Source organism: Equus caballus, chromosome 28, assembly GCF_041296265.1.
Source record: "Equus caballus isolate H_3958 breed thoroughbred chromosome 28, TB-T2T, whole genome shotgun sequence".
NCBI lineage: Eukaryota > Metazoa > Chordata > Mammalia > Perissodactyla > Equidae > Equus > Equus caballus.
The window spans coordinates 31,147,148-31,175,145 of NC_091711.1; the positions used below are offsets into that span (position 1 = coordinate 31,147,148).

The window sequence follows — 27,998 nt, forward strand, 5'->3', positions numbered from 1 at the left end:
CCGTGGGGACCCAGGCCCAGGCTGGCCGCAGGGCTGGGTCAGGGGACTGTTCAAGTCCTGTCCAATTAGTAAGTGTAGGACATAAGTGACACGGCAAAATAATCAGAAGAGGGCAGAAATGACACAAATTAGAAGGGAAAAAAGTCAACAGAACTCAATGATTAACTGCGAAGAGGTTAAATGAGATAAATGAAATGTCAAATATGGGTACAAATTTTTAAATCTAGACAGGGTTGGCAGTCCATGGCCAAAATCTAGCCACTGCTTATTTCAGTATAGTCCACGCTAAGAACAGTATTGACATTTCAAAATGGTTAAATGTGTAAATGCATATATAAATACCTATATAATATCCACCATTTTGCTTCTTGGCCCACAAAGCCTAAAATGTTTACTATCTGGTCCTTGAAGAAAGACTTCGGCAATCCCTGATCTAGATAACAGAAGATGATAAAGAGTGAGTTGTGGCCCACTAGAAATAAAGCTCCCAAACCGCAGGAATGCGTCTTTTTTTTTGTTGTTGTCTGCTGTCTCCCTGTTACCTAGAACAACAGCCAACTCAGAGCGGTGACTCCAGAAATCCTCACTGAATGAAGGAATATACTAAGTAGGAGAGCCAAATAGAAACCCAAGTGGGAATCCAAAAACAGTATGAATAAGACTATAGTTTAATACAGATTTTACTTATATCAAAATTCACAATCTTTTAAGTCTTTGTTATGTTATAAAATTAGTAGAGGAAAATCCGAGATTCTCTCCATAGAGGTTATAACTGATGTATACAGTAATTGTTAACATAATGTCATTCCTTTTTCTCTTCAGGTAAAATGTTATCGGAGTACCTTAATTTAAGGAAGCTCTAATTTAAAAAAAAAACAGGGGCCAGCCCTGTAGCTGAGTAGTTAAGTTCGCATGCTCCGCTCCAGTGGCCCAGGGTTTCACCGGTTCAAATGCTGGGTGCAGACATGGCACCATTCATCAAGCTGTGCTGAGGTGGAGTCCCACATACCACAAGTAGAAGGACCCACACGTAAAAATATACAACTGTGTACTGGGGGGGTTTGGGGAGAAAAAAGGAAAAATAAAATCTTAAAAAAAAACCAACCAAACAAAGCTAAATTTAGCCCAAAAATATATCAGATAATTTGTGAAAACTTCCCAAAGATTATCCCTTTGTTTTCCCTATATATTTAAAATGTAACTTAAATAGAAAACATAAGTTGTTTATACAAAATAGTTCAGAAACAGATCTATAGGGTGAAGGGGGAGATATATGTACTTGGAAAACTTACAATTTCCTTTCAAATTACGAATAACTTAAGTAGCAGGAAGTGAGCACTATGTTAGACATCGTTCAGGACACAAACTGGTGAGCGGTAAGTTTTCTGCTCAATGAAGAAATTAGATGAGAACACCACCAACTCCTGTGCAATTAAAAACTAAGTTGTGAATTATGTTACAAGTACTACAGGGATGTAGAAAAGTAAAAATAAAATCATTGTGGATGTACTAGTCCAGGACATTCATGGAGACAGATCTGAGATGGGGTTGGAAAGAATAGGAGATGGGCTAGGAGAGTAAGAGGAACAGGACAGGCAGCACCACATACATGTGAACACAGGGACAGCATGAGGAAGATGCAAGAAAGGCAGCGATGCGAGGATCCACGGGCAGAATCAAGGCAATTAAAGCTGAATCTTAAACACCAGAAGAGGCGTTTATATCTATGGGAAAAACCAACACATACTACTATATTATTCTGCTCAAAAAGGGAGCGAACCAAAAAATCAGAGTCTTCTGATTTGTTTACAGCCATCTGCTGGACAGACTGGAGAAGACCTTTACAGGTAGGCAGAGCAGCTAGGTGTCTATTACTGGAGGCTGTGTGAAGGAATTCAGTCTGGTGTAGAAGAAATGAGATGAGTAAGAAAGGTAGGAAATCTAAGAGTTATTTGCAAGAAATGAAAGCGGTAAGAGGATAAGGTTAATTATTAGTTATGGGAAGTAAAAAGAATAGGTCAAAGATGGTTCCAAAGATTTAAGCTGGGACGTATGACATTAAAAGAATGGGAATTTGAGAAGAGGACTTAATGTGGTAAAGGGAACAGGACAGTTTTCATTTTACACAAGGGAAAAATATAGAGCCTCCAAGTAGAGAGCTCAGTGCAGAGGAAGAAGGAGAGACAGGAGGCCAGAGAAGGAGACACAGGCACCGGGCTCAGCAGCTTGGTGGCCAAGTGTGAGGATGGAATCTCTAAGGATGAAGGTGCAGTTTTACGCCAGGAATTACAATTTTAATTCTATTATCTGCCAAATCCACTATACAGTATAACCAGATGTTTCGGAATATAAAGTCTCAATGCTCCAGGTATGTCCTGTCCAAACTGCAAAAAACAACCTTGCTCAGGAGTTACGTGATAAAATAAATTAAATAAATAAGCCTCTAGAGTAACTCGGAGCAAAGAGATTGAGGCAGATGTGAGTCCCAGGTGTGAGGGCCTGCCACAGAACAGAAGGGCATCTGTATTACACAGAGTAAACATATGCAATCCCCTTCTGATGTCAGGGCTGAAATACAATGGCAGCTCTGTTGCTTCTCTTTTTACGTTTTTAGTTTACCGAGCATTTCTTTAAAATTGAACCATGTCTGCTCCATTCATTATTCAAACATCCAACGATGACATGATTTTAAAATACCCACAAGGAGAGCTTACCATTCTTAGTACTGTCGAAAACAACAACTGAGACGTTAGTGGAAGGGTTTTTCGGTTTTGCGACATTGAATATGTCACTGGCAGAATGAAAAGAAGGATAAAGAGCTGGCAGGTCCTTCAGTGTGACGTTGGCCAGCAGGGCTGGGTCCAGGACAAGCATCGGCACCTTAATGCAGTGTGTCAGCAAACACTCCAATTGCTTCTCACTGGAAAGAAACACCAACAAGGTCACAACTATGTTCTAGAAAATTTCATCAACACTGAAAAGCTTGCTGGCACTACTAAATTTGCCAGATGTTTTTCTATATCCTACAAAAAATTATAATCTTTTAATAAACAAGGAATTTTACAAGAATATAAACATTTAGAAAATTAGCAAGTATTTATAAAACTACGAAACAAGTGCAACTCCTATTAATAAAATAAGATTGCCACCAAAATTTACTAACTCAAAGGTGCACAAGAAATTAAATATTTCATTACTAGTTTTAAAGCTTACTCATAATCCCAGTAAAGCTCATTATTAGGCAGATTAGGAAATAGATAAATTCTGGTTAACAGAGGGTCATCTTACCAGATACAATTTACCAATTCCAACTAGAATACAATTAAATACACTGGATATGACACAACACCAATGCAAACAAGGGCAAATGCGACAAGGTTCTAAGATGAATTTACATGAGCTATTTCTATTTAAACATAAGAAATACCTAGAATAAACACATTACCTGAATAAACAAACAGGCAAAGGACACAGCAAGAGAATTCACAAAGTGGGGCTACAACTAGTCAAACAATATATAGAATTGTCCAACCTCACTAATAATCAAAGAAATGCAAAAGAGAACGATGAGGTATTACCTTCTGTTTACTAAATTAGTTTCCCTCAAAAAATGATGACTCAATGTTAGTCCAAGTATAGTAAACCTATTCCTCTCAAACACTGCCGCTGTCACTCCAAATGGGTGTCCCCCATTTCCTCTTTGGAAAAGCAATTTGGTAACACGGTCATGTGCATAACAATGTTTCGGTCAATGATGGACCATGTATACAATGGTGTTCCTTAGATTGGTACCATACAGCCTAGGTGTACAGTAGGCTACACCATCTAGGTTTGTGTAAGCACCCTCTGTAATGTTTGCACAACGACGAAATCACCTAACACATTTCTCAGTTTACAGCCCATTGTTAAGTAAGGCATGACTGTATATACATATAGCATGTAGACATACACACATATATACATATATACTCATGCAGACCCATAAAAACACACATATGCTTCTTGCTCAGTATTTTACTTCCAGGAATCTAGCCCAAGGAGGAGAAGAGAAACAAAACAGGAAAAACAAATAAACCTACAAACAGAAAATGCCATGGACCCAAATATAACATCACAAAATATTTACAATAGTGAAAATTCCGAAGTGCCCAACATTTAATACATTACAGTATAGTTATTTTATGGAGTATTATAAAACTATTAAAATTTAAAAGTAGTATGAAGATAATTTATCAACATGGAAATATATATGATTATATAAAACGTAAAAAGATACAAAACTGCATAGATGATAAATTATAACTATAAAAACATGCATGAAAAAGGAATAAAAAAATGATCAGAGTTGTTGAATGAGGGCCATAGAATTACGCGAGTTTGCTCTTTTTACTTTCCTCTCAACCTTTCTGTAATGTTGCATCATTACTTTAAATAATTTAAAAGTCAGTATAAACAATAAATAAATATACATAATTAACATAAGGAGATGATTCAGAAGGCACTTCTGGATCTCAAAGTTCCTCAGGCTCAATTCTACGAATAACTCTTTCATTTAAGTCTAATGGTTAAGTGGAGAAGGGGCAGTTAACAGATTTCTGCTTCTCAGTGACACAGTCTTGTTTTAAAGACCTATCAGATCAGGTATGATTCAAATCAAGATAGATGCAGCTTATTCCTATCATTGAGCTAAATCGCCTTCCCAAGTCCTTAAAGATAAGACATACAGCTATGACAGCTTTTAAAGATAAGGAAATATATACTGAACACGTAATTAAATGATGGATATAAATACTCTAAGTAAAATACTAGGTGTAAGTTAGAGTTTAAATGGATCAAGAGAACAGTACAGCAAGACAGATTAATGAAAACGACAGAGAAGAAAACCTTTTTTCTAACCCATCCAGAAACAATAAAGCTTTGGCTAGCTACAACCCAAAAAAATCAGAGTTCTCAATCAACTATGCCTTTGGCACTGCAAAATTTTCCATCTAATGGATGCACTTAATTTAAGGGTCAAAAACTAGCAGAAGAGGGATTGAACAGGAGTAACAGAGTAAATACAAAATAACGTGCACCAAACAACAAGTGAGAACCTGGAAGTTTCACTTCAATGCTTCAATCTTTATTCCTGGGAGGAAACTCAAAATGCTTACCTCTTCTTAGTTGGTTCTGTTGTGTTCTTCCCAAGGATTTCTCTAATGAAAACAAATATATTTCATTACATTTGCACGGACTAGGGCTAGCCCTAAATGTGACTACGAGGTAACCTACAACCTGGATTTTCTTGGTTACTCCATTGGAACTACCCAGTAGGTTAGGAAGCACTATAATGCTTATAACATTTAAGATGCATAATAAATTATGTTTCAATCAAATATGATCAACAAATATTCTCACGCACCTCCCACAGTAACCCCGACAGTTTACTTAAAATGTAAGCTTTCACATTTTACTAGTAAAACATGGCACCAGCCTGTCAAAGTCATTTTCATGCACTGGGAAGGTCTTATATTCTCTGACAGAGACAAAGAGACAATTTGTGGCAGTATAACATGGCCAATGACCTGCACCTGGGGTGCACCCATAACATTTACAAAGAAGTGAACGAGGAAGTTCTCAGCAAATACTCCTGAGCAATCAAAGGCGAAGTTACACCGGCCAGATCCCCAGCTCTGAAGGCTCACCAGAAGCTCACTACACCTTTCCCAGATAAAGTAAGTGAAATGATCAAAATTCCCTAGTAAAAACATTACCCAAGTTTCTAGTTCCATAGTGTATTCGTTGATATTAAAAGGGATAAAGGTATTGCTTCTTGGCCTTTTGGCTAAGATGAAGTGTAGTATCTGTTCTTATCAGTTTAATATCTGATACATCCTCTATCTGAGGACAATATATTAAATGGATCTTTGGAGCAGGGAGATGGAATAGGAGCTTGCTCTGTCCACTCCGCGCATCGACTTGGTATTGCAGTACCTCCAGGAACGATGCACCCCCTCTGGGGAAATTAAAAAAAAAGGGGGAGGTGATAAGCGGAATATACTTTTTACTGCCTTTATCAAATGGAAAAAAGTTAAGTCTGGAGGCCTGTTTTACTTTTCAAGGGAATGGGTATTACCGTGAAGCTATTCTGCATGATAAAACTTTTACTTCATGAAGCTATCACGCCTCAGACTTGGGCTGAGCCAGCTTCTAAGCCTGGGACTCCTTTGGGAGGCTCCTTCACCTTTAGGCCCCTCGGAGAGCAAGGCATCACTAGCGCCACGGTCATAAAGCGGCCATCTAACATATAAGGCGAGCATCTCGCCAAAGTGGCTGATCCTGCTTAAGCATCAAGAAACAAGGGTCGGACACATGAGTGCCAAAATGTTCTAACGGCATGAATCTGAGATGCAGAGTTTCCTTTGGACAGCATTGTGAACATCACCCTACCCTTCTGAAATGTACTGTTACTTGTACTCATGGAACTTTCTGTGGTTTGTTTTTAAAAAAGAATCAGCCTTACCTCATAGCTTTCTGCTCCTCCTCCATCTGCTCTCTGACTTGCTGTAGTTCCTTCAGTAGTTCAAGATCTGTGCCATTCACCCAGGTGTAAACCACGTCGATGGGCATGGGCAAACAGAGCCTAGGGTAAATGCACACGGCCTCCAGCTTATATGCATTTTTCCAACATATTTTGGAATAAGAGTACAACAGTTCAAACTTAGAGGTTATGAAAAAAATCAATGAAAAGGTAATCCAGCCAAGACATATATCACAGAATTGCATGTTTGCAAACTAGAGTGGTGGGACTGACGTTTGTTGAGAACCTTTTCTGTGAGTTGCATTATGCTAGACACTGTGCAATCTGCATCATTCGGTCCTCCCAACCACCCTGTAAGGAGGCTGCTATCACTCCACTTTCAAGATTGCCGCCGCGTGCTTGGAAGCTCAGTTTAAACTGCTACATTCTTAGTTTAGCAAACGACAGAGCTGGGATGCAAATGCAGTCAAATGTAGAAAGGAAATCAGAAGCTAAACAAAGTTACCAAAAAGCAGTTAGCCAACAGTCCCCAGAGAAGACCTGGCCCCATATAATGCTGCAGCCATCCACTCCCCGCTGCCCCCAAGCCCAGCCCCTCCCAATCCTCCCTGTCCTGCTTTGCTTTGCTTTTTTCCATAGCACTTTTCACTTTTCTAACATATTAAATAATTAACTTGCTACCTACACTGGTAATTATATGTGTCCCTCCCCAGAATGTAAGCTCAAGAAGGCAGGAAACTTTCCTATTTTGTTCCCTGAAGTACTCGACCGATTCCAAGAGTGCCTGGCACAGAGGAACTCAGTACGCCTTTGTTGAATGGGTCACTGATTTATAGGAGACACTAGCACAGAAGACATTCCCAAACCTGTGTGATTTTTCCCTTAGTATCTTATCTTATAACCAGGCAGCCTTTTAATTCTCGAGTATCCAGTCTAAGCTTCATCCTTGTGTTTGTGTTCAGCTTTTACCCCTGCTGAAAGCTTTCTTCCCCTTTCTTTCACCAACTTACCAAACTCCTACTCATCTTTCAGGGACTGTTCTGGAGCTATCACAGGAGTTCATAGTGACATAGGACACAGACTTTAGATGGTTCTGTTTCAAGTTTGATCTTTTTCAAAAAACGATATAGGTGTTTTTTTTAGGCCAAGGACCAAAGCTTACCCTAGCTTTGTCTTCCTCCCAGGCAGGCCCAGGATCAGGCCCGCAGCAGTGTACAGGGCCCCAAAGACTAACCCGAGCATCACGTCTTTGCTTTTGGCTACAATCTGATTACTCAGCGCAGAGTTAATTGTCTCATGGGAAAGAAATGCAGTTTGGTGGTTACATCTTTCAAATTAGGAAAGGAAAAAAATCAATAGTGGAAGTGACAATCACTTTTAGCTTAAAGTAGGTGAGACGACTGGAAGAAAGGAGTGATTATCCATTCGCTGAACAAATATTTAGTGAGCACTTGGTATGTGCTAGGCACCGTTCTAGGGGCTGGGGACTCAGGAGTAAATAAAAGAAAAGCCAAATCTGTGCCTTCGTGGAGCTTACATTCTAGAAAGGTGAAGACAGGAAATAAACCAAATAAATAAAGTCAGATGATGTTAAATGTTATGGAGAAAATAAAGCAGAACATGGAGATGCAAAGTGTGTTCATGTGGTAGGGGTGAGTTTTAAATAGGGAGATCAGAGATGGCCTCACTGGAAGGTCAGCGAAGACATGAAGGAAGTGAGGAAGCAAGCCACATGGGTAACTGGGGGTAAAACGGTCCAAGGAAAGGGAACACCATGTGCAAATGCCCTGAGGCAGACAACCCCATCTGAAATAGGCAAGGAACTAGTGGCCAGTGCAGCAGAAACAATGAAAGCAAAGGGAAGAACATAGGAAGAGATGAGGGTCAAAAAGGTACCAGGGGACACGGAGCTTCTTGGGGAAAATGAGGAATCACCTCATACTCAGGCATATGTGATAGCTGAGCATCCACCAACACTCCTGTCAAGGTTCAGCATAGCAGGCAGAATAAAATCTAAACTCCTTTATAATCTGCCCCTGAAGCTTTGGACACTCCAATGGTACACCCTTCCCCAAAGAGGATAAGAACTTGCAGGTTTCTATGCCTCTGAACATGCTTCTCCCCCTGCCTAGAATATCCTTTCTTTCATGCTTCTTTCAACCACTTCCACCTTCCCCAGTCGCCGTCTTCCCTCAGCTCCCACAAAGAGAACGTATTGCTTAACATGCGTCTTCTACTCTACCTTGTACTCTAAAGAATCCTTAGCACTCTGTGCTGTACTATTTTTATGCATGTCTATCTTCCACTAGATGGAGTATCTCCAGGGCGGAAATGGTATCATGCCTTCTGTGCCCTGCTTCATTAACTACCTCCTCCCTTTCCTATATCTTCAGGCTGTCTCCCCACTGTAATGGTATGCAAAAGCTTCCTCATCTAGGCTTTTTCTGCATTTATCTATATCAGTGGTTCTCAAACGTTAACAGGCATCAGAATCACCTGGAGGACTTGTAAGACAGATTGCTGGGCTCCACTCTCAGAGTTTGATTCATTGGGGGGTGGGGGAGGGCCAGAATTTGCAAATCTAACAAGTTCCTAGGAAATGCCAATGCTGCTGGTCACTTTGGGAACTGCTGATTTATATACAGGTTATAGTTCACATTTTTTAGTTAAAAAATCAAAAGCTTCCCCCACTAAAATGCCAGTTCTATATGAAGTCAATGGGTTCCTCTTGTTCATCACTACATGCCTAGGAATAGTGCCTGGTACATGAGTTAGGTTTAATACATACTTGTTGGCTAAATAACTATTAATTCATTCCCTCAATATATACAGCAGTCTTTTCCATTTAAAAAAAAAACAAAAAACCTCATATTACTCACATGTAAATTATTCAAGGTCATCTCATTCCCAACTTCTCAGGTAGGCTATACTCAGACTAAAAAATAATTTTAGGGGCCAACTCTGTGGCAAAGTGGTTAAAGTTCAGCGTGGCCCAGGTTCACAGGTTCAAATCCTGGGAGCAGACCTACTCCACTCATCAGCCATGCTGTGGAGGCATCCAACAGACAAAATGGGGGAAAACTGGCACAGATGTTAGCTCAGGTCTAGTCTTCCTCAAGCAAAAAAAAGAGGAAGATTGGCAATGGATGTTAACTCGGGCAAATCTTCCTCACCAAAAAAAAAGAAAGAAAGAAAAAACAAAAGTTAATTTTAAAAAGCAGCTTAAGTGACATATTTTAAAAAGAACAGATTTTTTAAAAGGAAAAGAAAAAGAACTGCATATTCCAAAGCTTTCCTATAAAAGTAATTATCTGCTATTAAAGATTTTTAAATAGAATCAAGAGATATCCATACATGTTCAACTAAGAAAAAAAATATTAAGTAGATAAATGCATTTATGTACTGGCTCTTCCAATAATGCTGCATTACATGATCAGTTTAACTCTCTGGGGTTAAACTGACTGCCTTCGGGAGATCCTGTGATCTGCTCCAGGTCAATGAGTCAGTTGTTTTTCTACTCTTAGATATGATCGTGGCAGTGAGATTGAGTCTTTCGTTCTAACCACGAGACCACTATCTCAGTTCCCAGATGAGAAGGAAGCCTTTATCTAGAGCTGAAGACTAAATAAATCACCTATGACTCAGAACCAAAGTGGTGGTGAGAGTGACACAACTTTTATTTTAATCAGTTAACATAAAGGCACTTCATACTCCCTTGGTTCTCCATTCTATAAAGTAGGTAAGACACTTAGAACTTAAATAGTACCTTAGAAGCAGAGTTAGATTTACACTTAATCTAATATCTACATTTTAGAGATGACCAAGTTGAGACCCAGACTGACTTAATGCCTCACAATGGGTAGCAGCAGACAATTTACATATTCGCTTGTTACTGACAAACAGAAGGGGATTTTTTTTTTTATGCAGGGCAAACAACATTACAAAGACTTGCAGAAAAACTAGCAAAACAATGAAAATTTCCTATAAACATTATGGTATCTTAAAATATATTAGAATATGTGATATGCTATATATGATCCATTTACTTGTCATCATCAAAATTTGGCAATTTTGAAATATTCCTACATGAAAATCAAACTACTTTAATGCAATTTAAAATCAGGAGGAGAAATATTTAACACACACAAAAATATTCTTCAGAAAGAAAACAAAAACGTTTGATTAAAACTGCTGACCTCGGGGCCAGCCCAGTGGTGCAGTGGTTAAGTGCGCATGTTCCACTTCAGTGGCCTGGGATTCGCTGGTTCGGATCCCAGGTGCGGACATGGTACCACTTGGCACGCCACGCTGTGGCAGGCGTCCCACATATAAAGTAGAGGAAGATGAGCACAGATGTCAGCTCAGGGTCAGTCTTCCTTAGCAAAAAGAGGAGGATTGGCAGCAGTTAGCTCAGGGCTGATCTTCCTCAAAAACAAACAAACAAACAAACAAAAAAGTGCTAACCTCAAAATCTGGATTGTCTAAGCTAGTTTGCCTTCTAAAAGTTGTGAAGCTTCTTCAGGGCAGGGACTTATGCAACCGTGCCCCATGAGCACCTAGCACAGCATAAGGCACAGCAGGGTGAGCAGGTACTCAATAAACGTAGAAAAAGACAATACACTTTGAGCTTTTCTTAAGAAAATCAGCATTGCTAAAAAGAAAATTGGAGAAGTAGGAAAGTTCTATGTCATTAGTGATGCGGGGTCGGTGAGCCGAGGAGTTGAAAGAAAGATTTCTTGGACTCTAAAGATCTGGCAGTAGTGCTCTTTTATTTAGGGAATGGTGAGGAATAGCATGGGGACAGGACCCGTGGGCAGTCAGAGCTGCTGCTGCTGCCGCTGGCATAGGGACAGGACCCATGGGCAGGCAGAGCTGGTGCCGGCATGTTGCTGCTGCGTGGGGACAGGACCCACGGGCAGTCAGAGATGCTGCTGGCATGGGGAGCTGCTGCTGCTGCTGCTGCTGCTGCAAACATGGGTGGAGAGTTAGGCTAAATTTAAGGCATAGGTATGTGAGTTATCTCTTTTCAAGAAAAAGGAAAGAATATGTAAAAAGAGTTGTTAAAATGCTATCAGTGCCGGTAGGTTCTGGCCATTGGGCAGTCCCACAACTTTTAGATAAGAATCAAACCGGATTGAGTAAATGGCAGAAGTCACTGCTTAAATATTATCCTCAGCTAAAGACAAAGGAGGATGTTGGGGGGGGAGGGGGGTCACTTACATGAGGTTGCCAGACAGTAAACAACTTAAGTTCTTGCCTTTGGTATTGATCAAGAGTTTCTAGAGATAATGCCATCCCCCTTCTTCCTCCTGGCACAGAGAGAAGGCATCTTTACAGATGGAGGTTTCCATTACAAATGTAAATGTTTCCCAACAAAGGGCAAGCAAACCCTGCTCCTCAGAGTTGCTTTTATTAAAGGTAACCAGCCCCCTTCTCATTTGCAGTTTTAAAAGTAACCAGCCTAAAATCCTCATCAATTAGGAATCTGTTAATGCAGTAGATCTCAAAGCATGGTCACCAGACCAGCAGTTTCAGTATCACCAGTGAACTTGTTGGAAGTGAAAATTCTCTGAGCCCCTCTGAGACCCACAGACTCAGAAAGTTGGGGGCAGAGGGGTGGGGGAACCATATTTCCTCAAGCCCTGCATGGGATCCTGCTGCACCCCAAAGTTTGAGAACTGCTACCGTAATGAAATGGTTCTCAAACTTTGTAGTCTCCAGACCCTGCACACTTTTAAACATTATTAAGGACCCCAAAAAGCTTTTGTTTATAGGTTATAACTATCCACATTTGCCATATCTGAAAATAAAAGATATTCAAAAATATATGTTAATTCATTTTAAAACAATAGTAAACTCCTTCACAGATTAACATAAATAACTTTTTGTTTTTAAAGATTTTGTTTTTCTTTTTTTCTCCCCAAAGCCCCCCAGTACCTAGTTGTACATATTTTAGTTGTGGGTCCTTCTAGTTGCGGTACGTGGGACACGGCCCCAGCATGGCCTGATGAGCAATGCCATGTCTGTGCCCAGAATTCGAACCGGTGAAACCCTGGGCCACCAAAACAGAGCACGTGAACTTAACCACTCGACCACAGGGCCAGCCCCAATAAATAACTTTTTTAATGAAAATATTTTCCAAAACAACAAAAAAATTTAGTGAGAAGAGAAGCATTGTCCTATATTTCTGTAAATCTCTTTAATGACTTAGCAGAAGAAAGCAAGCATCTCATGTCTTCTGTATTCAATCTGTTCCCACATGCTGCTTTGGCTGAAGTATGAGGAAAACCAGGCTCACGCATACATGTAGCTGGAAAGGGGAGGAGCCTTTTAACAGCCTTTTCAGATAACAGTGGATATTCTTCTATGATACTACACCAAAATAAATAGTAGTTTCTTAAAAATTAGTTGCAGTGTGGAATCTGAAACCACATTATTGAACTTTTTGTGCTTTTATATTAAAATCCATTCATCTTTCTTGCACTTTGAATGGCTCTTTTACCCATGTAAGATTCTGTGACATCAAGGTGTTGGTTATCTGGAAAATAACAGCTTACTGAGTTATGCAGATCTGCCAAATGGTGACACATTTCCTTAATTTTCTTACATAATATTAACCCATGTGATTTTTAGATGACGCCACAAATCTAATTGGAGAAGTCTTTACAATATTGTGAACCTGTTTAGGCTCAAAGTAATGGAAACAAGTTTTCCAAAATTCTAATTTTCACTTGCAAGCTCAAATGTTATCATTGGCAACAAATACTATTAATTGTCTTCCTTTAAGAGACAAGATCTCTTTGTTCATTGTCAAGAAAATACCTGCCAAATAACCAAGTCTGAGTAATCATATGCCATCTGTCCTTTCAAGTTCTAACAATGGTGTTCCATGAAACAGAAGAACTAGTTCAGTTTGCCACTCAAACAACCACACAAGGACTTTTCCTCAACACAATCCCCATGCAGCCAGGTGCTTGATGTGTGCTTCCCATTTCATCCACAGAACATTAAAAAGATGTGCACTCAAAGGGTCAAGATATAATTGACTTAGTAATTTTTACTGCTTCATCATGAACATTTTTAAGTGAAACTAACTTTTTTTCCTTCTCCCTGCAAATACGTGGCAGGAAAGAATACAATGATTCACACTAAGGTGTGGCAATTTTACCCACCACTGCTTTTACACGATCAGTGCAAATGTCATAGTAAAAACGGTAAATAACACCTTAGTATTGTGATAAAAATAGTTTTAATTTTGCAGATCCCCAGGGTCTTTGAAAACTACTGTTTTAAGAGATCCTAAGAGAAAGATCTAGAGTTTCCCTACCCTATTAGACTATAAAATTCTTTACAGCAGATAGTCATATCTCAGTGTCTAAAAAAGAGTAAGGCTCAAAGAGTTAATCTTCTTTGAAGGAGCAAATTCGGGGATGCCATTCATATGTAGGGTGCCTTAAGGACCAAAGCAAAGGGTAAATCTTTAGGTCAATTCAAGGAATCCCACAACCCTTCTCCACTGAATAGATCTAATTAACATAGCTATTTTAAAAACTACTTATTTGATAGAAACCACATGAGCACTCATGACAAGCGAATGGAGGGACAAGGAAGGGCCTCTAAGTCCAGGTCAAGGGCTCCAGAGGAATCAGTGGTGCAGCCCAGAGCTTCTCAGACAACTGTCAACGCACGCCAACTGACAGCAATTATTGCTTGTAGTTCCACGAGGTTTTCCGGTTCAGCGAGAGTAAAGGGAAGGATTTGTGGGACCTATCCTCAGGAAAAAGTGCACAGTCAGGATCGAGAGAGGTTTCTGCTTATGGCCTCCTCGGACATTTAGACCAAGGACTTTTGTGAGGTTAACTACCTTCGTTAGCCCCCCCACATCTGCTTTGGTCACCTCCAGCTCCTTGCCCTGTAGTGATCAGCTGTGTGCCATTACAATGGAAAGAAGAGTCAACAGATAACCGCCTAAAGTGAATAAATCGAAAAGGAGAGAATTCTTGTTTCTTTTTGAAAGTCAGAATGATGATTACCAGAAGAATCCAAAACAAAAATTCAGTAACAGTGGTCCCTCCGTGTCAGGGGAAATTCAGAATGGAACAGAGATCACTTTACTTTTATTTTTATGTATTGTCTGAAATGTTTTCAACCATACACATATTGCTTTTAGGATATGAAACAATATAAGTAATAGTTTTATCGACAAAAACTGAAAAGAGCCTCTATGATTCATTTTAGCTGCAAGAAGGAAAGGAGGATGTTGGAAAAGATTGCTTCCACTCTGAGGTCTGTCTTGTGAGAGGAAAAAAAAATCTCCAAGGAAAGGAAAGGTTGAAGGCAGCAGTCAGGAGTGGCTGCCCCAAGAAGCTTGCCTTAAGGAGAAAAAGACCCAACCTGTGGTCTCCCCACAGCAAGGCAGCAAGATGTGGTGACCAGAGGGGCAGCTGGGGGGGGGCCAATCCTGGTGGCTACGACAGGAACACCCCTGGCTAACAGTGAAGGCAACAGAAGAATACTGACTACGGCTCAGAACTGGCTGCAGAGTAGCCACATAGTTTCCTCATCCTACAGGGGGATGGAATTATCTTTACCTCACAGAACCGGGGTAAGGGTAAAATGCACTCATGGAACTTAAAAGTACTCAATAAACTGCAAGGCAGGATTACTCTTTGGGAATCAGATTTTTCACCCATGAAACATGAGGATGGACTACAAGGTGCCTTCGGATGGGAGCAGTCTTGAATAAGTTAAACCATAGCTACAACTTGGAAAGAGCCCTTCAAACATGATATTTAAAGCATAGGTGAGTTCATGACTCATCAGTTAAGTCCTAATAAGCTACTCCAAATTTGATCTCTTCTCACCGATTCTGAAAGGACTTTCCAGCAATATTGTCTCTGTAGGAATCAAATAAAACGTGGTATTGATCCCGGCTCCATTCCAGAACCACCTAGGAAAACAAAAAAGAAAAAGAAAATGTTTTCTTTGTATTAAATACTAAAAGTATATAACTGTCATTTTAATTTCATTAAGAATTGTTAAGGCAGCAGGTAAAGCAATCAAAATTCATCCATTCACTCAGTGCTTGCCACTTACAGACACTGTACTCAATCCAGATGAATAAGCTACAATATAAGGATAGTTGTATACATATATAAATACAAGCTATAGTTCCTGGCCTGAGGAAGGAGGAGGGAAATGAAAGAGATTTAAAAGGATGCTATATGAGAATTGGGTCTTGGAGAATGAGTTCCCCAAGTAGGGAGAAAGGGACAGTGCCAGAAGAACACGTTCAAAGGTTGAGAAGCAGCAAGGACGAGTTGTTTGTGGGCAACTGTGCAATTGGCTTTGGCTGGAGCGCAAGTAGTAACTGGAGAGAAATGGGGGTGGGAAAGAAGCTAGGCCCTCTGTGATGTGTCTTGCATGCCATGGGAAGGGGGGCACTGAAGGATTTTAGGGCAGCTACATGATCCATCCAATACTTGGGAAACACTCATCTCACAACAGAGAAGAACACAAGCCAAAACAGAAGAGATTGACAAGATATGGAGAATGACGACCTTACTACCTACGAGGTTTCAGTTGATGACACTGACAAATATTTCATGAGAAAATGAAAGGCTTTAGATAGGGGCTCTCTCGTGTCTGCATCCCAAATCTATAAACCTACCCACATAGACAGCCCATTTTCTTCTTCACTCCCTTTACCATGGAGGAAGTGTTCCTCCTCCTTGCAAACATCCCATCTCTGTCCACTTTCTCTGGATCTCATCAACTAATCTTCTCAAGGCCTTGCTTCCTTTCTCTTTTCCTCTCAATACGATTATTCCCATCAGCATATAAACTTATTCTAGTATCTCAAGAAAACCTTCCCTTCACTCCCCTCCCCCCTCCAGCTAGTTCCTCTACTCCAAATTCTGTCTCTTTCAAGGGCAAATATCTTTAGAGAGTCACCTCCCACTCCAATATCACTTCTGCCCTCACCATTTCAGTGACCTTACCAAGGCCTTCATGCTGTCATACCCAGTGACGCTTTTCTGATCTCCTTCTTACTCAATTGGTAGTGATTGCTCAGTTCCCCCTTATTGAACCACTTTCTTGGTTTTCCTTCTATTACTCTGGTTACTCCTTTTCAGCCTCCTTTGCCAGGCCATGCTCTTCTATCTGACTTTTAAATGTGTCCTTTCATTCTACTCCTCTTCCTGGAATGCCCTCCTTCCTGCCAAGGATTCTTTCAGCTTCCTCTTCCACAAACCCTAGAATGTGGCCCTGTTATATTCAGAGAGCTGTGGGAGCCCCAGTCATTGAGATTTCTTTCCTGCCAGCAGAAAGGAGAGAAAGGGAAGACATGTCCCGCCTTTAGGAGACTTCTTGGAAGCTGCACTTACCACCTCTGTTTCTACTGGCCAGAACACAGTCACATGACAACATCTGCCCACAGGGAAGGCCTTGTGGACCTATGTGCCCAGCTGCGACTGCTCATTTCCTTTCGTGGCATTTAGGCTTTCCAAGATCTGGCCTCTGACTACCTTGACAACCTCACTTCACTAGAAGCTTCATAAGCACCACAAATTCAACTAAAAATTCTCCCACTCAATGTACCAATTTAAAAGCCAACTGATTTTAAAAGGTATTGATTTAAAAACTGAGGGTCTGATGTGCCTTGTACTAGGTTCACAAAAGAAAATAAGCTATGTTCCCTGACTTCAAGAACTACAGCCAACTTTTTCTTTTTTGGAAAGATTTTATTTTTTTCCTTTTTCTCCCCAAAGCCCCCCGGTACATAGTTGTATATTCTTCGTTGTGGGTCCTTCTAGTTGTGGCATGTGGGATGCTTCCTCAGCGTGGTTTGATGAGCAGTGCCATGTCCACGCCCAGGATAAGAACCAACGAAACACTGGGCCACCTGCAGTGGAGTGCGCAAACTTAGCCACTCAGCCACGGGGCCAGCCCCTACAGCCAATTATTTTTCACAGAGAAATTTACTGCCAGCTATAATTGCACTGAAGAAGGAGCATTTGACTCTTTCTAGGAAGACATCAAAAAGACCTCCCTGAATAAGCAATGCTAGCTGTCTTAAAGGATGAGCAAGGAGTCTGCTGGCAGTTCAGCTGGGGAACAGGGGGTATGTTAGAGGGAACTGCTTCCAGACTGGAAGGGGGAGTGAAGGAGGGGAAGAAAATCAAGGACGACTGCTAGGTTTTCCGTATTTCTATGAGTGACTGATAGTGGGGCCATTTACTGACATAGGAGGAACAGGTGTAGTGGGGATGAGAGCTGTGGGATTCAAAGGTCCAGTTTTAGTCACAGTACATTTGAGCTTGCACGTGCATACAACTGGCCCCTTCAACTGAACTGCAAATTCCAAGAGGACGGGGAATGAACTGTACCTTTAGTATCACACACAGCGCCAAACCCAGTGGCAGGCACATAGCTTTAAAATGCCATCTACTTTGAAAATATGGAATATGCATCTATTTTTAATAATACAATAGTGTTGATTTGTGTCAACTTATTGAGCTCAACAAGAAGTGATTCTCCATCAACATCCCTGTGTAGTTTGCAAAAGGACAACCAGTGTATCTATTATTTTTGTAAAACAAACCACAAAAAATAAAGCTCAATATGACTGTTCCTGGCTGGCAGGGATACCCAGAGGTGGAAGGAAAACATCAGAGGGGGCACATTTCACAAATGGCTGAGAACCGCTCACATGCTGTATATGTTGACACAATGTGCCTTCCTTCATCAGATAAATTAATCTCACCATCTCCAAACCACTTTGGTGTATTGGAAAGAACAGCAGCAGCAAAGGGTCCTTGTCTAAGACATTTAAGAAGATTCCCACCAGTTCAGAGTTCTGCACACTCAGATCTCCAGGGAGGCAGCAGGAATGCAGGGTTATGACTCAGGGAACGTGAGTTTTTACCCAGCTCTGCCACTCAACCTTGAACAAATTACTTAGTCTCTTTGGGCTGTTTCTTCATCTGTAAAATGAAGCAGGTCTGAGCAAATCATCTCTGAAAGCCCTTCCAGTCCTGAAAGTATAAGACTGAAGGAAGGGCAGAGCTGCGTGGCTGACACTGTGTGACTGCCCCAGTTTCCTCCCTGTGCCCACATATCTGGTCCATCAGGACACCGTATCTCTTTCTGTCTTCAGCCTCCTCTGGGTCTCCTGTCCCTGGTCCTAACCCCATGAACATTTAAATTTGATTCCCTTCCATCATAACCATTTCCCTTTTCTGCTTAATCCCAACTGTCAACTAGACCCTACTATAGAAATCTTGCCAAATTCTTTTTTAAGTGAATGAATAATATGCTATATGAGGGATCAAAAAGGAGACTTGCAAATCAAAATTTATTGAAGGGTTAGTTCAGATCATTTTCTAATACTATCAACAATGAAAGAGAGTAGAAATTTGAATGGGCAATGATCAAATTATTTATTCTGGGGTAAACTATAAAAATATAAATACCTTCCAAACAACAAAGAAGACAAAAAAGACTTAAAATTGCAATTAGATCTTGTTTTCAGCCATTATTAGCAATAAACAAGCAAACGGTTAGAGATGAAAAGGTTCGAGAAACACTAACTACTGGAAAGTCAGGTTTCTTTTCCTCCACCAAGCCCTCCCATATTCTTCAGCCCCATCTGCGTTGCTTGCTTCTCAGAACTCTGAGTAACTTTTATCTTTATCACTTGCATGGAAACCAATTACCTGCTGCCTGGTAACATTTCTTGCCTTGCATCCTTAGCTTTTTTACTGTTATTTACCTTTGCCCCCAAGTTAGCGTCTAGTCAGACCAATCAAGTCATAAACTGCTTGACGGCAGAGAACTATTTACAATTCTATTTATCATCAACTCACACCCTGCACAATTCATTATTCACCATCATCATCTTCTTAATAAATATTACCTGGTTCCAGCAGGAGTGATATAAGACAGCCTGGATTTGGGAATTTGCGACACCTCCAAGGAGAAGCTCCCAGTTCTCCTACTTAGAGGATGTGTGACCTTGAGGAAGTTACAAATGTTCAGGCCTCAACTTCCTCGACTATGAACTAAGTACAAAATCGATCTCATCAGTTTGTAGTGTTGCTGTGGTAGGACGGTGACTCTCACATGACCTGGCTGAATAAAGGGTCTGAGGAGCGTGCCGGGCATACTAGAAGTCAGGGCTAAGCAAGGCATATCTTCCTGAACCGTCCTTTTCATAATGGCAAGACATTATATTGGTAGGAATGCGAATTTTTTATGAAGAAAATGGAAAATTGAGTGATTTTTACAGATACAATGCTGGCCTTCAAAAAATTTCCTACTTGCCATTTTGAGCTATTCCTCCCCCACATACGCCTCCTCTCTACATTCTTCTCCTCAGAGTACTTACTTTCTCTGCCACTAAGGGCAGTTTGTTGGTAAAACTTAACAAACAATGAACTAAAATTTATTTATTTATTTTTCTGCTTTTTCTCTCCAAATCCCTCAAGTACGTAGTTGTATACTTTAGTTGTGGGTCGTTCCAGTTGTGGCATGTGGGGTGCTGCCTCAACGTGGCCTGTGAGCGGTGCCATGTCCACGCCCAGGATCTGAACCGGCGAAATCCTGGGTTGTCGCAGCAGAGCGCACAAACTTAACCACTCGGCCAGGGGGCCAGCCCCCTAAAATTTATTTTTATTAAAAATTTATTTATTTATTTATTTACCTAGTAAAATACTGCATGAGCTCTGAAATACTACACAAATGATGTATTATTTAAAAAGAATTGTAAAAATCATCTAAAGGTAGTTTATTCTACTAGTTAAAAATGTGTATCACTTTTAATAAAGACTCCATTTTAACAGTCACGGCATCCAAAGTATTCAAGATCAATTGTTGGCTAGTTTTTACAAAATGGCAGCCAAAGTCAGTCTTAATGTGCCAACCGCAGAGGAGAAGGGGCGCATCCACACATGCACCAAGCACCACCATGCCAGACACCTCTCTCTATTGAATCCCTGTAACAAGGTAGCACCTGTGAGGCAGGCACTACGATGGCTCATTTTCAGGGAGAAGTTCCAGGCCACACAGCAGTGTGTGATGGGGACGAGATCTGAATCAATCCAACTCCAGAGCCCACGTTCCTGTTTAGCTTCGCCCAGGCTCTCCCAGCTTCTCTAGGCGGCCTCCTCTGGGGCTTATTCACACAGAGCTCACTTTGTCAAACACACATTTATGAATGCAGTCATTCAACCAGTTCTGAAACGGGGATGTCTAGCATCCTTAATTCAATGATCCAGAAACCCTGGCATATTTATAAACGACCACACGTCACATAATACATTTGTGGTTTTCCTCAGTATTTTATTTCTTTGGTTTTTTTTCCTTTCTTTTCTTTTTTTGAGGAAGATTAGCCCTGAGCTAACATCTGCTGCCAATCCTCCTCTTTTTGCTGAGGAAGACTGGCCCTGAGCTAACATCCGTGCACATCTTCCTCTACTTTATATGTGGGACACGTATCACAGCATGGCGTGCCAAGTGGTGTCATGACCGAACCCAGGATCCGAACCAGCGAACCCCAGGCCGCCGAGTAGCAGAATGTGCGAACTTAACAGCTGCGCCACCGGCCCGGCCCCCTCCTCAGTATTTTAGAATGTGTTCCTTTAACTGGTTTGTGCATACAAATGCTAAAATCTTCAGATGATAAACTTTTTAAAATTATAAAACCAGTATACACTTGTGTTGAAGATTTTTATGATTCCAGAACAGGGTCAAATGCAAGCCTGAGGTGGAATACTGGTGAATGAGATACCAGCCCTATAATCCTTTGTATCAGAGGGATCCCCTAGCCAAGGAAAGGAAAAAGGTAATTACTAAGAAGAGAACTGGCATATAGCGCAAAGATAATAAGATTCACCATCAGAAGACATGAGTTTAAATCTGGCACTTATCAATAATAAAATCTAGGGTACTTCTCTTTTCTCAATTTCTTCTTTTGTAGAATGAGGATATTAGTACTACCAATTTCATAAGATTGTTTTGATGCGTAAATGAGATGTACAAATCATAAAGGGCTCTACCACAATACTTACATGCAAACCATTCACACGTCTCTTAAAGACAGCATTTACAATGCTGCAATATAATTTACCTTTTAAAATATCTGTCTACACCTCTGTGAGCAACTCAAAGACAAGAACTTGATCTCCTTCTTATTTTTATTCTCAGAACCTTGCATAGTGCCTGGCACAAGATTAATAAACATTCTAGAATGAATGAATATGGCTACTGATTTTACAAGGTGAACATCTTGGAACAGCTCACGCTCCATGGTTTTCCTCCAGAACCTCCTGGTTTCAGAGCCATTCCCAGTGTCAGAGTAAAGGCTAAAGGCTACAGTCATAAAAAGACACTAGCAGGCCTAGGCGCACAAGGATATAAAACTCTCTCTGTAAAAGAACATGTCGCTTTCTCAATTTTTCAGGCGTAGAAGTGTGACAAGCTACCCTACAAAACTTACACCGTCGAGGCTCTCCAACCTCAAGCAGTAAGCACTCTAAGTAACACTGACAGAGCTTTTCAGACATTGGAAGTTTATAATATTCCTAAATTACAACAGCTTCTTCAAAGTTTTTGAAAACGAAATTTATTTTGCATTAAGAGGCACTACAAGAAAGACCAAGATATCTTAAAGATAATCCAAACTTTATCTTTTCTACTTACCCTCCTCCTCCTTCGATATCAATCAGGAAGTCAAATCTGCTCATCACTAGCCGTGTCTGGGGAGGGCCCACTTTCTGGTTAAGAGAAGGAAGTCCTCTCACTGTGTCCCACTTGGTGGAAGCGATGAGAGAGCTCGCTGGGGTCCCTTTTATAAGGGCACTAATCCCATTCATGAAGGCTTCACCCTCAAGATCTAATCACCTCCCAACGGTCCCACCTCCTCATACCATCACACTGGGGATAAGGTTTCAACACAGGAATTTTGAAAGAACATAAACATTCAGTCTCCAGTATTTCCCAATGCAAAGGGGCTAAAATAAAACATTAACACATTTCATATTAGGAACTGAATGGTTATTAAAACTGAGGTGACTTCCTCTTTTTAACATAAAGGAAAGGATCCAAACCCAAGATGTATGACCACTATTTACTCAAACATTAACTAAACCCCAAGACACTTTTCTAGATCATTTCTACCTTCCTGAATACTTCACAGAATTAACACATCGTATATTTGTCGAACATTTTAAGGAGCACAAAATGGAAATAAAGGCCCTGTCCTCGAGGAGCTGACATCCCTATTAAGGACTAATCATTTACTTGCATGAAATGATTTCGGAGTACTTATTGATGAGCTTTAAATGAGTACAGACTGAAAGAGATTACTGTCAGGGAAAAGGAATAATCAAGGATAGGGCTAACCCTGACAGCTTCACAAAATCCCTCTCCTTTGCCTAGGAGAGAAAGCTGAGATTTTTAAGGAAATAAAGCTGTGGAGAGAAAGAGAGGACTGTTTGTCACTTTTAGGGGGTGGGGGGGTTAAGAAAATAATGAAGGAAAGTGTATTAAAAGGCAGAATTAAGAATGTTAAACCTTTGATGGTATACTTTATAAATGGTAAAAAAGTTACATCTCAAGGAAAAAAAGAGAACTTCTTGCAACCACACTTGGATAAAAGAAGAAGGGGAAAAAAAACTACCAAAGATACTTTCAAAAAGTATTCATACCAAGACAAAAAACAACAAATGTTGGACAGATTGTAGAGAAAAGGGAACCCTCATCCACTGCTGGTGGGAATGCAAACTGGTGCAGCCACTACGGAAAACAGTATGCAGATTTTTCAAAAACTTAAAAATTGAAATATCATACAATCCAGCTATTTAACTAGTGAGTACTTACCCAAAGAACTTGAAATCAACAATTCAGAGATGTATGCACCCCTATGTTTATTGCAGCATTATTCAGAATAGCTAAGATGTGGAAGCAACCCAAGAGCCCATCAACTGTGGACTGGATAAAGAAGACGTAGTGTGTGTATACACAATGGAATACTACTCAGCCATAAAAAAAGACAAAATTGTCCCATTACCAACATGGATGGACCTTGAGGGTATTATGTTAAGCGAAATAAGCCAGACAGAGAAAGACAAACACCTCGTGATTTCACTCATATGTGGAAGATAAACTAACACATGGACAAATAGAACAGATTAGTGATTACCAGAGAGGAAGTGACCCCTTTGTCTCCCTGAAGCTGCTGCTGCCAAGCCCCTTAGCGCTATAAAACCCTGCTGTTGTGTGTTCTTGAGGAGGTGGATTTGAGCAAACCCAGGCTCCACCTACTCGTTCTGGCCAATGCAAATAAATCTTTCTCCATCTCCAAGCCTAGAGGTCTCAGCATTTGGTTTACTGTGCATCAGGCACATGAACTTGATATTAAGAGGTCTGATACCATAACTAGTCAAACCAAGGTTTCTTTTTAATTTTATTTTGGCAACATTTAATTGCCATAAGAAAGGTTAGTGTGGGGCTGCCGCATGGCCTAGTGGTTAAGTTCAGCATGCTCCACTTCAGTGGTCCAGGTTCAATTCCTGGGCACACACCTACGCCACTGTTGGTGGCCATGCTGTGGTGGTGACCCACCTACAAAACAGAGGAAGATTAGCACGGCTGTTAGCTCAGAGTGAATTTTCCTCAAGCAAAAAGAGGAAGATTGGCCACAGATGTTAGCTCAGGGCCAATCTTCCTCAGCAAAAAAAGAAAGTTAGTGAAATAAGATGAAATTTTACAAAATATCTGCTTGTGACACTGTACTTATCTCCATTAACAAATGAATTTTCTCTCATACTGTTACGTAGATAAAAACAGTTTTAAATACACCAAGAAGAGGACTCTTTTTATGAGTTTGAAGTGCAGAAAACTCACAAATTAGGTGAACATAATGTTATATATTTTTAAATAGCTGCACAACTCTTTTAAAAAATCACCCCTTTCCTGAGGGGAAATTAGCAATACGTATCAAAGGACCAGAGAAATGTTCTGGTCTTTTGATCTGATTAATTCCACTTCTAGAAATACACACCAAGAAAAGCATCATAGATGTACCCAAAGACTTCTGTATAAATATGATGACAGCTATTACTTTTAAAAAATAAAACCTGAAAATAGTTTAAAAATTAAACAATAGGTACTTGGGTAAATAAATTTTGATATTCATACAAATATCACAAAGCTATTAAAAATAACGTTTTCAAACAATTATTAAAAACTTAGCAACTTAATTTAGTCAGTCAAAAGCATGTGACATCATTCTAGACTCTGAGGACACAGCAATGGCCAAAACAAATTTTCTCCCTTTGTAGAGAACACAAACTAGTCAAGAGATAAAGTGTTTGATATATTATTATGTGAAAAAAGCAACAATCAAAACCATCAGTCTTGGGGCCAGCTCAGTGGTTAAGTTCACATGCTCTGCTTCCACGGCCCAGGGTTTCACCGGTTCGGATCCTGGGCATGGACATAGCACCGCTCATCAAGCCATGCTGAGGCAGTGTCCCACATGCCACAACTAGAAGGACCCACAACTGAAAATATACAAGTATGTACCGGGGGGGCTTTGGGAGAAAAAGGAAAAATAAAATCTATAAAAAAAAAATGTTTTTTTAAACTATCAGTCTGGTGCATGAAGTCAGCAAAAAGGCAGAGTAGGCAACTCCAATCCCTCATCCCCCCAAAATCAAAAAACAAGCAGAAACTACCAGAACAAGAGAAGACAAACATTGTATGAAACACCCACTATATGAAATGTCCAGAATAGGCAAATCGATAAGGACAAAAAGTAATTAAAAGTTACCAGAGCCCAAGGAGAGAATGGAGAGTTACTGATTAACGATTACAGTTTCTGTTGGGGGTGATAAAAAAATTTTGGACATAGCGGTAAGGGTTGCAAAACAATGTAAATGCAATGAATGCCACTAAGTGGTACACTTAAAAGTCATTAAAATGGCCAATTTTATGTTATATGTGTTTTGCCACAATAATTTAAAAGAGAAGTAAGTCACTAAAGTACTCCTCCCAAAAGAGTAATAAAAGACCATTACAAACAACTCTATGACCACAGATTTGATAACTGAGATGAAATGGACCAAATCCTTGAAAGACACAATCTACCAAAGCTCCAACAAGGATAACAGATGATTTGAATAGGCCTATACCAATAAAAGAACTTGAATCAATAATTAACAACCTTCTAAAAGAGAATGCACCAGGCCCCGATGGGTTCACTGGTGAATTCTACCACATGTTTAGGGAAGAAATGACACCAATTCTCTACAATATTCCAGAAAACAGGAGCAGAGGGAACACTTCCTAACTCAGTCTATGTGGAAAATTACACGCCAATATCTCTCATGAACATAGATGTGAAAATCCTCAGTAAAATGTTATCAAATCAAATCCAATAATGTATAAAGAGAATTACATACTACAATCAAGTGGGATTTATTCCAGATATGAAAGGCTAGTTCAACATTCAAACTCAATTAACATAATCCATCACATCAACAGGCAAAAGAAGAAAAATCATACGATTCTATCAATAGATGTAGAAAAAAGCACTTGACAAAATCCAACACCTATTTTTGATTATTAAAAAAACCTCTCAGAGGCTGGCCCGGTGGTGCAGCAGTTAAGTGTGCATGTTCTGCTTCGGCGGCCCAGGATTAGCCGGTTCGGATCCTGGATGCAGACCTACACATTGCTTGACAAACCATGCTGTAGCAGGCGTCCCACATATAGAGTAGAGGAAGATGGGCACAGATGTTAGCTCAGGGCCAGTCTTTCTCAGGAAAAAGAGGAGGATTGGCAGCAGATGTTAGCTCAGGGCTAATCTTCCTTAAAAACAAAAAACCTCTCAGCTAACTAGGTATAGAGGGAAACTTCCTCAACTTGCTATCTATGAAAAACCTACAGCTAACACACTTAATGGTGAGAAACTTGAAGTTTGTCCACTAAGATGAGAAACAAGGCAAGGATACGCCCTCTCACTCCTGCTTTTTGACATCCTATTGGAAGTCCTAACAAATGCAATAATACAAGAAAAGGAAATAAAAGGTAAATAGATTCGGAAGGAAGAAGTAAAACTGTCTTTGTTCACAGATGACATGATTGTCTCTGTAGAAAATCCCAAAGAATTGACCAAAAGAAATCTCCTGAAACTAATAAACAATTAGTTGCAGGATACAAGGTTGCCAGATACAAAGTTAACAGACAAAAGTCAATTGCTTTCCTATACACCAGCAATGAACTATATGATGTTCTGGAAAAGGCAGAACTATATACACAGCAAAAAAAAAAAAAAAAATCAGGGACCAGCCCAGTGGTGTAGTGGTTAAGTTCACACACTCTGCTTCAGCGGTCCAGGCCTCACAGGTTCAGATCCCAGTTGCAGACCCACACACTACTCATCAAGCCATGCTTTGCTGGCATCCCACACACAAAATAGAGGAAGATTGGCACAGATGTTAGCTCACAGCCAATCTTCCTCACCAGAAAAAAAAAAAAACAAAAACAAAAACAAAACAAATTGGTGCTTGCCAGGAGGAGGGATGACTAGGTGGAACATGGGGCAAAGGCGTTTTTATGGTGGTGAAACTATTCTGTATGATACTGTAATGGCAAACACACATGACGTTATGTGTTTGTCAAAATCTACAGAACTGTACAACACAAAGAACAAATCTCAGTGTTATCTACGTTCATTAGTTAATAATGTGTCACTATTGGCTCACCAATCATAAAAATGTACCACACTGATACAAAATGTTAAAATAGGGGGAATATGCTGGGGGAGGGAGGTATGTAGGAACTTCCTGTACTTTCCACGCAATTTTTTCTGTAAACTTAAAACTTCCCTAAAAAATAAAATCCATTACAATTATTGTAATGGTTAATTTTAGGTCTCAACTTGACTGGGACTCAGGGTGCCCAGATATTTGATCAAACATTATTTTGGGTGTGCCATTGAGAGTGTTTCCAGATGAAATTAACATTTGAATCAATATACTGAGTAAAGCAGCTTGTCCTCCCTGGTGTGGATGGGCCTCGTCCAATCAGTTGAAGGACTAAATAGAACAAAAAGGCTGAGTAAGAGAGAACCTCCTCTGACCTGACTGCCTTGAGCTGGAGCATCTGTTTTTTTCCTGCCTGCAGACTCGAACTGAAATATCAGCTCCTCCTGGGTCTCGAGCCTGCTGACTTTCAGACTGGAACGACACCATCAGCCTTCCTGGTTCTCTGGCTTTTGGACTCCAATTAGAACTACATCGTTGGATCTCCGGGGTCTCCTGCCTACTGAAGGCAGACCTTGGAAAGTGAGCAGCCTCCATAACCATGTGAGCCAATTCCATACAATAAATCTATTTCCTTACTCACACATACACATACACACATCCTATCAGTTCTGTTTCTCCGAAGAACCCTAATATAATTATATATT

The 27,998-nt window shown here is 40.3% G+C and overlaps 1 protein-coding gene and 1 non-coding gene across 3 annotated transcripts in view; one reads left to right on the forward strand and one right to left on the reverse strand.

Moving 5' to 3' along the window:
* The window catches only part of GNPTAB (N-acetylglucosamine-1-phosphate transferase subunits alpha and beta), a 76,525-nt gene that overhangs the window by 35,411 nt on the left and 13,116 nt on the right, over window positions 1–27,998 (reverse strand). Inside the window, exons 2-5 of one of the 2 annotated variants that reach the window (XM_014736772.3) lie at window positions 15,385–15,470; window positions 6,503–6,622; window positions 5,154–5,195; window positions 2,715–2,920 (exon numbers count right to left, since the gene is read on the reverse strand). In XM_014736772.3, coding sequence (XP_014592258.3) covers window positions 2,715–2,920; window positions 5,154–5,195; window positions 6,503–6,622; window positions 15,385–15,470 — 454 coding nt within the window. Of the gene's footprint in view, window positions 1–2,714; window positions 2,921–5,153; window positions 5,196–6,502; window positions 11,830–15,384; window positions 15,471–27,998 lie in introns of both variants that reach the window. The other variant, XM_070254341.1, reaches the window with a different exon arrangement.
* LOC111771148 (U2 spliceosomal RNA) lies at window positions 5,805–5,995 on the forward strand. The gene has a single exon (XR_002804815.2). It is a non-coding gene; the product is annotated as a U2 spliceosomal RNA (small nuclear RNA).